Raw genomic sequence first — 12,019 nt, 5'->3', positions numbered from 1 at the left:
GAACATTTCCTATTGTAAAGATTCAATTCAGTAATGACTTTCAATATAGTAGTAAGAAAGATTTGTTAGGAGGGATATTCTTAATGTAAACATGTATTTAAAGGACTATACCATGACATGAAAGAATCCAGTTAGAGAACTATACCATGATAAATCAGAAAACTTAGACAGGCTGCAAATGACACTTTCTTAAAAGGGTACTTTTTCTAACTGTTGCTAATTAACTTTGTCTAATTATCAGAAATTGTTATTCACTTAGCAAATAAGATGGATAAATGGTACAAACTTGGATCCTCTTTGCAACTATTATTGAGAAATATTTCAAACAGTTGATTATACACTTTTTAACGAGCTTCTGTGCAATGCATTTCTATCAGTGGAAGCAAAAGTTTCAGCATGGCATACTCCAATTTTTATGAGAATGTTTTATAGCTGTGTTATCATAAGACTTCTGTATCAAATGAGCAGCAGCAGGAGGCCACTTTTGTAATCATAATGGGGATGTGCCAGTTTCTACCCTTTGTATAGGTTTTTTTTCTGTGGTTGTGCAGTATGACATAAGTCAAATGATTGGATGTAGATGTAGATATGAAGTGGAATAAATACCTTAGAATGGCAGTAGGGAAGGTGAATGGTAGACTTCATTTTAGTTGAAGAATTTTGGCAAAGTGTAGCTCATCCATAAAGGAGATGGTGTATAGAATGCTAGTGCTATTCATTCATTCAAGTATTTGGCATCCCCATCAGGTTGGATTAAAGGAAGACATGAAGCAGTTCAGAGTGGGCAGCTGGATTTGTTACCAGTAGATTCAATCTGCAATTTGTCCCATGGGTAGATGCTTGATAAGAAATAGTAAGATACAGCTAAACAAGAACAAGGGTCTATTACAACCACAATAGAGAGATTTAATAACAAAGGAAAACTCTTCTCAATAAAATATAATACAACTTCTCTGACACTAACAGGCACACACCTGGAACACTCAGTGAATAAACATTGTGGGGCATGAAGACCATGCCACAGATAGTCCCTAATGACAGAGGTTGAGTGCTCAACATAGCTGGTTGACAGGTATGTCTCAGGATATCACTGCAAAGTTATAAGTGCTGCTGTGGGGGCTTCTGATCAGGCCCTGACTGATTAGCTGCTTAGAGCTTGTGTGTGAATTGGCCCAGAACCCTGGTGTGGTGAACCGTCAAATCGTGTTGGCTTGCACTGTCCTGTATAGATGGGACATGGAGGAATTCATGCCAATCCAGTTCTGCACACAACCCAGTTGAGGAAATAGGTCCCTGACGTGGAGGACCTCTGGTGGTGCTCGTCCTGCTGTCTGTCATCCTTTATGTGATCAGTTCAATGCAGTGAGGCAATACCTTGTACATATGCAAGCCCATGATGGTTCAGTGTCTGAGGGGTTGCTGATCCCTTTAGGTGAATGAGGGGTACATGGCACCATCAGCACACAAGTGTTATGAAGGTGCTTTGTGAACTTAAATGAGAATCCCTTGAGGAAAGATAATGCTCTTTCTGCAAGGCATTATTCCTGAAATTTAGAGAACCAACATTTGAGTCTGACTACATAATGAATCTACTGCTACCAACATGCATTTCACATAAGGATCATGAAGATAAGATGTAAGAAATTAGGGCCTGTATGGAGGCTTTTAGATATTCATTTCTTCATTGCTCCATTTGCAAGTCAAACAGGAGAGGAAGTGATTAATAGTGGCACAAAGTATCCTCTGCTGTGCACTATATGGTGGTCTGCAGTGTATGTATGTTGATTTGTTATTAGTAGTCAACCTGCTTAGCTGAGTGGCAATGTGTTTGCCTGCCACGCAGTGGGCCCAGGTTCGATTTCCGGCCGTGTTGTGTCACCACCACCACCACCACCACCACCACTACCACCACTACCACTGACATGCAAGCCACCCAACATTGCGTCACCTGAAATAAGACTTGCAACCCGGGGCTGAACTTTCCTGGATGGGGCCTCCCAGGCAACGAGGCTACAATGTCATCATTTTTGTTTTTTAAAAAGTGTTCATTCATAGTTAGCATTAGAGTATTTTAAAAATGTTTATTATGGCATTTAGACATGGTGTTGAAACTGCAATAAAACTTGGATGTAGATTTTAGTCCATAACATAAAACAACTATTTCTTTAGGCAACATTTGATGTTGCAGGCTACACATGACACTGTTAAACATTTGGTATGTGCAGTGGCTGTGGGTGTTTATTATTGGTATGATGAAACTGATTATAAAATAAACAGAGCTGCAAAAGACCCAATTACTAATATGAACAACCCCATTCACCAGTAGTGTTAAAAAGTATAAATAGCTCCATTTTCAACTAACTGTTACGGAAGAGGACCAGAGAAAATTGACATTTTTACAGCATGTCTGTTTAACAAATACTCTGTTGAGAAATAGACTCCAATGTGGACACAGTTAAGAGACAATGTTCTTCATACTTATAGATGTGTGACAGACTCTGAGGTAATCTCAAGTATGCAATACTACAAAGACCACTGCATATTAAGGTACCTCAAATTGTACATAAAAAATGATAAGTGACATCATTACATAAAAATCTTTTTTGAGCCAGGAACATAAACTGAGCAGTGTTGAGTCAGTTTAATTCTGTTTTAAGTATCTGTTATCTCTGAGGCATCATTCTTGAGACACCTTTTATATTTCAATTTCAGTTGCAGCAACTGGAAGTGGAAAATCGAAGATTACATGCAAATATGACTAAACTTCAGCTATCATTCGATGATTGCTGTTCTAATCAAACATTAGATGATGGACCAGGACGAGAAGAATTGCTAAGTAAGTTCAAATTGTTCCTTCATCATAGTAAGGATCTTTCTTGTTGCTGTTGTTCCCAAATGGCCAAGTTCATGGTTTTCATTCTGAAAAACAGTTTTTTTCCCTCCATAGACGCTCTTTCTAATAATTGAGGACTTCTGTAAGTGCAGGTTTTTACAAATACTGCCAGTTCTAGACAGAAATAATTATTCTATCATACTACATGCTAAAGGTATAAAATTGCTATAACACTAAAACAAATATAATAGATATAATGTTTGAGAATGTGTTCCTGATGTGCATTTTAAGTCTGTGTTTCCAAATACTCTAGGGATGGTAACTTGACATTCACAGGTGACTGTTCAACAGCATAACATCTGATTTTCTACACGACTGGTGTTATTTTGTTATACTTGAATTAGTATTAATTTCATTTATTTATGACAGTGTTATAAATTTTTTCTCATTCAGAGCAGTACAATCAGCTGCAATTTGAAGTTGACAGATGGCGAGAGGAATGCATTCAGTTACACAGTATTCTAGCAAAGCAAACTGAAGGTTTGAAGAATGTTGCTAGTATCAACTATGGAAGTCATGTACACTTAATAAATGAGGTTGTGGAGCTAGTACTGGCATTTGAAGCACAGAAGAAGATAAACAGGTATGTGCAAAAATGCAGTACCATATCTTATTTTTGTTTGTTAAGTCTGGGAATCATTAACTCTTTAAACTGTAAATTCATGTAGGCAGCTGGAAGATGAATTGCACCAAGAGAAAAATAAGTGGCAAGCAGAAAGAGAACAATTCCAACAAGAAAATGAGAAACTCAGAGAGGAGAATGATAATCAGCACAAGCTTTTATCTCCAAGCTTAACTAAAAGCCCCCCCTTTTATGCAACATGAAATTATAAGAGTGACTTCAGAAAAGCTGGTGAATATTAATTCAGATCATATTAATGTTTAAAAACTTCATTAAAACAGCTTATAGCATGTACAGGATGTCTTAGGAGGAAACACACATGCATGAAGAGGTGATAATACAGACTGCTATAATGGGGAAACAATGTATAATTCTATGGTTTCTTCTCAGTAACAAAACTTAACAATAGGAGAATGCATAGAGGACTGAGGCCAAATCAGCAATAATATTTGTAGTTTTCTGTGGTCTTTTTAAGAGTTCATAATTATGCCAATTTTTTAGATGTTTCCAGTTAGTCCCTTACTTAATGCTGAACTTCATGGCTAAGCACAAATACCATGCTGCTTTCTCTGTCAGGTACTAGTGGAAAATGTTTGTTGCTTTCATCTTGTGACCCAGCAGTGAAGTGTCCATTTCATTTTTCGTCTTTCTTTTTTTCATTTTTTCTCTTTTTTTTCTTGTGTAGTTGACTGTGCTGAGTGCTTTTGCAGTGTAGTATTTTTCTGTCATTGCAGATTAGCATGGAATGAAAGTAAACTCTCACTTCACATACTACATTCTTCAAATCAAATCCTTGGAGGGTGTTTGTAAAACTTTACATTCACATTTGATTGAGGAATAACCAACAGTACAAAATACCCTCTCATAATGACTGAGTGACACACTTTAGGGATGTTACCCCACCTCTCTTCTCTGCTTCCACCTTTTCCCTGCCTCATCCCCTTGTCCAGATTCCTGTGATGAAACTTTCTTCCATCATCACCATTAAAGCTGGTATCCTCTGGGTGAGCACCTACGCACTAACATGAGATAATTACCTTTATTATTCAATTAAGCAAAACTCTGACAGAAATTGTCTTTCCAGCCAATAAAATTCATATTCTTGTTAATAAAAAAACCATTTATTTTCTATTGGAATCAATTTACACCTGCAGTTGTTACACAACTCATCTTCAGTCTTAATTTCTTCATGTTTGTTTTTTTTCTGTGAAAAATTTCATTCTCTCTTTGTCAAACTAGTATTTGTATACTATGCTACTCCTAATTTCCTATAAACCATATTATAATTTTATCACTACTTTCATAACTTTTTATTCTATTTTAATAACAGCTATTAAACTCCACTATATTACTAAAACAACAATCACCCTTATGGCTGCATTCATTACTATGCAATGTTGGGTTTGAAACATTCCTTTTGTCCATATGTCAGAGCTTCTGTGGCATTGCATGCAATTCCATCCATGGCAGCAGTTGGAATGCACTACTCTTAGCAATGGCCAGTGTGCTACACAAATAATGTGATTTACTGCTCTGTAGATTCACTCTGAAGCATTATTAGTAGAACTGGATAACTTCTCGGCACTGCCACACTACCCAGTCAGTTGAAATAAGGGTTGCCAGCCTTGACTTGACCTGTGAGAGAGGGTTGAACTTCTCACTACTCCAGAGTCAATAATTGAAAACCCTGTCCTTACCAAACTACTTTCAGGACAGATTCAGAGATATGAGCTCTGGACTGGAAAATGATAAATGCTGTCAGTTGAATACATCACCTCCAGCTGGCTACTGGCAGCTGTTGTCAATAATAACTAAAAAGGAAGTTCAAAGTCAATGTAAATGGAGAAAGACTCACACAAAGACATTACTCTAAAAATTTCTATCGAAGCTAAACATTCCCACATTGATCTCACTGTCTCAAACACTAATTTCCAGCTAACTAATGTCACTCCAATCTGATGGAAGGGCTGTGCTTACCTAAGAAATGTACTTGCACTTAAAAACACACTTGCCTGGAGCACTGAAAAGTTCAAACTGAAATCCATACTCCTTCTGAGTCTGTTTCCTGTAGTATGAGAAGTAACTTGGTTTATCATGAAGCACTGCAGCTGGAAACTGGCTGAGGCAACTAAGATAATGGACAGGACTAGTGCACATGAGTGGCTGAGAAACAATATGTTAAAAGTTGAACAACAGCAATGCACATTCACCCAACCTCATCACGATTCCACATAATGGTCACTCACCTTCATTCCTATGTCAGTGGCATTCTTTCATGAAGAGTAGAGTTGACTGGAACTGATGCTAAATTAACTTTCACGTCTACTTTGCAGAATGTGGCAATAAGGCGTGTGTGAATATGTTAGTTATTAGATTACCAGTATATTTTTATTAGGTTAACAGCAACTTGATGTGAAATATTCTTTACACAGAAATAAAATGTTGTAATGTCAACATATCTGTAATGGTTTCACTTCTCACACAGGCATGTTGGAAGATATACATGTGTTACAAAAATTGTCATGAACATTAGATTGATTATGGAAATTTTGATTGAAAGCATTATATTTACAATGATATGTGTTGCAGACATGTTAACTGTGTTGGGTACTAATTAAAGACTCAACTGGCTGTCATTTACCCTGTGCCAAGCTGCAGCTCATCTGAGAAAACTTTGCTAATACCACGAATAATTATGTAAATTCCAGTTGTTATATTTTAAAATATTATTATCCAATTTATTGCTGTTTTTGTAATGAGTTATCAGTTCATTGCCACTATATGCAAGCAGTATAGTGAAACTTCCTGACAGGCACACACTCTGCTGCAGAGTGAAAATCTTATTCTGAAAGCAGTATAGTTTCTACCAGTATTGCATCATCTGCTTCATTTCTTTGATTATGGTATACAATCTACTGGTTTCAGCATAGAAAAATCATGGCAGCTTTGCATCTGTCATTTAGCTGCAGATTTCATGTTCATAATGCAGTAAAGAACCGAGCCAGAAATGTTAAAGCATTGTACTCCTTCTTTACATTACTTACTGAATGCTTCCTCTCAGGATACTCTTGGTATGCCCAGAGTTACAGATTTCACCCTCCTGATATGACTATATGATTGTAAATGCTGTGATCATCTTCTGTGGCTTCCCAACCTGTTTAATATATCCTTGAACTATGAAGTCCCTATTTTAAGAATGCTGATGAACTGTATTTAGTTTCTTGTGTTTTGTTAAACTTCACCCAATGTACATGGACCAATAATTACAAATGATTTGTGAGGAAATAAGTATAAGGTTTAATTGACAGAGATACAATGAATATATCTTATGACTATATTGTTCCAACTTATGTGGCCAGAGAATGTGACTCCTGAGGATAACCTTTCATGATACCTTCTCACTTGATAATAAGGAACTTTACATAAATCCTGCACATCCATCATTATTGAAAAAATCAGTATGGTCCAAGGAGAAATGCAAGATCTTTTTCATCTAACATCATCACTGGAATTCTTCTTGTAATGGTTTGCAAATAGATGCAATTTGTAGTGCAATCATTTCCTCAGCAGTTTTATAATTAATCCCACATTTATTATTTTTTGTTATTTTTTCCCAATCCATTGCCTGCAAATACAGTTTTGTTTCCTTATACTTTTACCACAATCAGTGCAAATGGCAAAATACATTTTGGATATATTAATTATTTCTAAATGTGTTGTGTACAAATTCCAGGTTCTTCAAGAAAAATTAGATTTAGCTAAAGAGGAACTTTCAAAATGCCGGAACAGCTTAAAATTGCAAACTGAAGTGCTGAAGGATGCAGGGTGTAAGTATATCTTGAAGACCAATAAACAGGATGTTAAAATTATTCCATATTTTGAGAGGTGCTGTTATAATGATTGTGTAACTGCTCCAGAAACAATATTACTTTTTTCCCCTAGTGTTTTCCAGCAAATTAGATAGCAATGCTGAAACAGCTGAAAACTCAATAGAGGAAGTGCTAGTGAAGAGGCAAGTTCAAAGGAATAACAGAAGAGGGATAAGAAAGAAGGAAAGACATTACCAAGGAATTTTTGAGTTTCACAAAGAGGATATTAGACATATTGTTAGGCATGTGATATTTGGTCGATATACACTCCTGGAAATTGAAATAAGAACACCGTGAATTCATTGTCCCAGGAAGGGGAAACTTTATTGACACATTCCTGGGGTCAGATACATCACATGATCACACTGACAGAACCACAGGCACATAGACACAGGCAACAGAGCATGCACAATGTCGGCACTAGTACAGTGTATATCCACCTTTCGCAGCAATGCAGGCTGCTATTCTCCCATGGAGACGATCGTAGAGATGCTGGATGTAGTCCTGTGGAACGGCTTGCCATGCCATTTCCACCTGGCGCCTCAGTTGCACCAGCGTTCGTGCTGGACGTGCAGACCGCGTGAGACGACGCTTCATCCAGTCCAAAACATGCTCAATGGGGGACAGATCCGGAGATCTTGCTGGCCAGGGTAGTTGACTTACACCTTCTAGAGCACGTTGGGTGGCACGGGATACATGCGGACGTGCATTGTCCTGTTGGAACAGCAAGTTCCCTTGCCGGTCTAGGAATGGTAGAACGATGGGTTCGATGACGGTTTGGATGTACCGTGCACTATTCAGTGACCCCTCGACGATCACCAGTGGTGTACGGCCAGTGTAGGAGATCGCTCCCCACACCATGATGCTGGGTGTTGGCCCTGTGTGCCTCGGTCGTATGCAGTCCTGATTGTGGCGCTCACCTGCACGGCGCCAAAAACGCATACGACCATCATTGGCACCAAGGCAGAAGCGACTCTCATCGCTGAAGACGACACGTCTCCATTCGTCCCTCCATTCACGCCTGTCGCGACACCACTGGAGGCGGGCTGCACGATGTTGGGGCGTGAGCAGAAGACGGCCTAACGGTGTGCGGGACCGTAGCCCAGCTTCATGGAGACGGTTGCGAATGGTCCTCGCCGATACCCCAGGAGCAACAGTGTCCCTAATTTGCTGGGAAGTGGCGGTGCGGTCCCCTATGGCACTGCGTAGGATCCTACGGTCTTGGAGTGCATCCGTGCGTCGCTGCGGTCCGGTCCCAGGTCGACGGGGACATGCACCTTCCGCCGACCACTGGCGACAATATCGATGTACTGTGGAGACCTCACGCCCCACGTGTTGAGCAATTCGGCAGTACGTCCACCCGGCCTCCCGCATGCCCACTATACGCCCTCGCTCAAAGTCCGTCAACTGCACATACGGTTCACGTCCACGCTGTCGCGGCATGCTACCAGTGTTAAAGACTGCGATGGAGCTCCGTATCCCACGGCAAACTGGCTGACACTGACGGCGGCGGTGCACAAATGCTGCGCAGCTAGCGCCATTCGACGGCCAACACCGCGGTTCCTGGTGTGTCCGCTATGCCGTGCGTGTGATCATTGCTTGTACAGCCCTCTCGCAGTGTCCGGAGCAAGTATGGTGGGTCTGACACACCGGTGTCAATGTGTTCTTTTTTCCATTTCCAGGAGTGTATATGCCTGAATAATTTTTCATTATGTTCACTCATGTGTTCTCTTTATTGAAGTACTTCCATTGTTTATGAATTTTACGTTCTTTTAATTGCAGAATTAAAGCCACATATTGCTGTAACATTACTGCCAGGATTGCCTGCATACATTTTGTTCATGTACATTAGGCATGCCGACTGTCAAAATGATTATGAGAAAGTACAGTTACTTCTGACAGCAACTATCTACACCATTGAAAAAGTTACTAAGAAAGGCCATGATGATATTGATACAATGGTTTTGTGGCTTTCAAATACTGTGAGGCTTCTGCATAATCTGAAACAGTATAGTGAAGACAAAACATTCCAAAGTGAAAACACATCACTACAGAATGAACAGTGTCTACAGAATTTTGATCTCACTGAATACAGAGAAGTTCTTTCAGATACAGCTGTAGAAATCTACCAGGTATGCCTTATATTTACTGCAATTTTGTAGCTGTTGTACAAACAACAGATTCCAGATGATGATGATAATTGGTGGTGGTAATGTAATCAATAGACAAGACTTGCTGCATCGACTGCAGTCAAGAAGTGTAGCATGGCCTCCAATTGCTTCTAAAAAATACTCTGTGGAATTTATCTCATTTCTCAGTCCTAAGACCACCTGCGCACCAATTTCTACTTTCTTCTGAAACTCGTAAGTCCAACCATTCAATACATCTCATTATGGCTTGTTGCTATGAACCCACTGAAGAAATTTTCACTCTTGCTTATCAACACCTATAGTCTACTGCTTCCAGCCTAAAACACTACACCAGAGGTACTAATTACTTCTTCCATCAATTCTCAACATGTTAATCACTGTGTCATCTCCATCTGCACTGTTATACAAAGAGTAACTCCCCACTAATTCACCATGATTCTCCCTCAACAATCCTCTTACCCAACTTAATCCCTAATTTCTACACATTAAGAGAAGACTGTCAAGAGAAGCAGTCATCAGCCGAGTTCTGTGATTCTCAGAAAGTCGTTTTGGGACACAATGAGCACAGAACTCGTGATAGCCTAATCATTTGGACGTGATCCCATACAAAATGCATGGGCCATAAAAAATGTAAAGTTCTCTCTAATAATTTGTGAGTAAAGTATGAGGGATTTGTGAGCAATACTTGACATATCAGTGCCATGGTGCACTGGTCAAGCATACCAGCTGGCAGTTTGTCAGCTCACATTTGATTCTTGCTGCTCTGTGCTTCTTTTCCCCCGTCATAATGATAAAGTTTCAATTATAAAATTTTAAATACATTTAAACAGTTAAATTTATATTGGTATAATTAATATATTCAATTTAGTTAAGATTACTACACTTGTAAGTCAAAAGGTTGTAGGTGGTGGTAAAAAAGTGAGTATATGAGGAGATTTAGTATGAAAGTGTATGAAGAGCATTGGATTTGTGTTTGTGATGTGTACAGTGTGTTATTTGCTTTCCATGTTTGTTATTCATGAACAGTAATGCGTGGGGTAGAAGGGGTGAAAGATCTAGGACATCAATGCATTAACAAAAAAGAAACAATGGAAATCATAAACATATAGGGTGGGCAGCAATCTGTTTATTTACTGATAATGCTGTGATGTACAGAAACATTTCACTGTTGTGTGACTGTAATGGGATACAAGATGCCTTAGACAAGATTTCTACTTAAGATACAATATTGCACTGCTTGTTTTTGTAACAGGTGTGATGCAGTGGTCCTCTGGACATACATACATGTCAGACAGACCACTACATTGTACTTCTGAACAACACAGGCACTGCAATATCTTATTTAACTACCAACACTGGGCAAGTGACTTTCAATTAAAATGTCTCCCCTGTATGGGAATAGACATAATGGATGTACTAGTGTAGGTTATAGACACATGGTTAACAACATATAGAAGATCGAGTCTGCCCATGAGGCATGCTTGGATAGCTTAATGGTAAGATGACATCTTGCAATAAGCAGAAAATCAGGGTTCAAATCCCAGCCCAGCACAAATTTTCATTATCGTCATTCCATTATAGGGTTGCTTGTTGTCCATATTTCAACTACAAATTTATTTGAAGATTCCTAGTTGTCATGAATGGCAGCTATCTCTTCATGTACAAAAATGTAAGTTAATGTGGATGAGCAGGGAAAGAAAATTGTTCTGTAACAGCATTAGTAGTGTGCCACTTGGCATAGTCAAATCATTTAAACATGTGAATGTAATGTTGCAAAGCAATATGAAATGGAATGTGCATGTGAGGATTGTGGTAGTGAAGGTGGATGATAACCAGTTTTGTGGTTACCTGTAAAGCAGATGTCATATAGGATACTAGTGATCTATTCTCAAATATTGCTTGAGTATTTTGGATCTGCAGCAGATCATATTAAAGGAAGACATTGAAGCAGTTCAGAGGTGTGTTGCTAGACTTGTTAGCAGTTGGTTTGAACAACACACAAGAATTATGGAGATACTTCAGCGACTCAAATTGGAAGACGATGTTTTTGAGGAAAACTATTGAGAAAATTTAGAGAAATGGTATTTGACTCTGACTACAGAATGATTCTACTGCCACCAAATATATTTTCCATATAAGTACCAAGAAGATAAGACATGTGAAATTAGGGCCCACACAAAGGTGGACAGTCATTTCTCCCTTGCTATATTTTGAGTGTAGCAGGAAAGGGAATGACTACCACTGGTAAAGGCTACACTCTGCCATGCATCATGTGACCAACTGCCGAGTATCTACGTAGATGTAGATAAAAAGATCATACATGAGCTTAGTTCGTTATGTAAAGCTAATATCACAACAGTATTAAGTCAATCCTGTCATGACGATACAGTCAAAAAAAATCTGTTTATATTTGTAGTATTGTAGCACATCGGTAAAATTTTGCATGAGCCACCAGTGTTAGATGGACAGCAATTTTTGTCATCAT

General features: G+C 38.9%; 1 protein-coding gene across 1 annotated transcript in view; it reads left to right on the top strand.

Annotated features, from left to right (window-relative positions):
- Positions 1–12,019, top strand: part of LOC124555906 (unconventional myosin-Va-like) — a 74,063-nt gene that overhangs the window by 3,073 nt on the left and 58,971 nt on the right. The window contains exons 2-5 of the mRNA XM_047129964.1: positions 2,713–2,836; positions 3,287–3,476; positions 6,001–6,122; positions 9,167–9,516. Of these exons, the coding sequence (XP_046985920.1) occupies positions 2,713–2,836; positions 3,287–3,476; positions 6,001–6,122; positions 9,167–9,516 (786 nt within the window). The remainder of the gene's footprint in view (positions 1–2,712; positions 2,837–3,286; positions 3,477–6,000; positions 6,123–9,166; positions 9,517–12,019) is intronic.

Source organism: Schistocerca americana, chromosome X (genome assembly GCF_021461395.2).
Source record: "Schistocerca americana isolate TAMUIC-IGC-003095 chromosome X, iqSchAmer2.1, whole genome shotgun sequence".
Lineage (NCBI taxonomy): Eukaryota > Metazoa > Arthropoda > Insecta > Orthoptera > Acrididae > Schistocerca > Schistocerca americana.
Note: the sequence above shows the minus strand (reverse complement) of the source record. Positions and strands in the feature narration are given on the sequence as shown.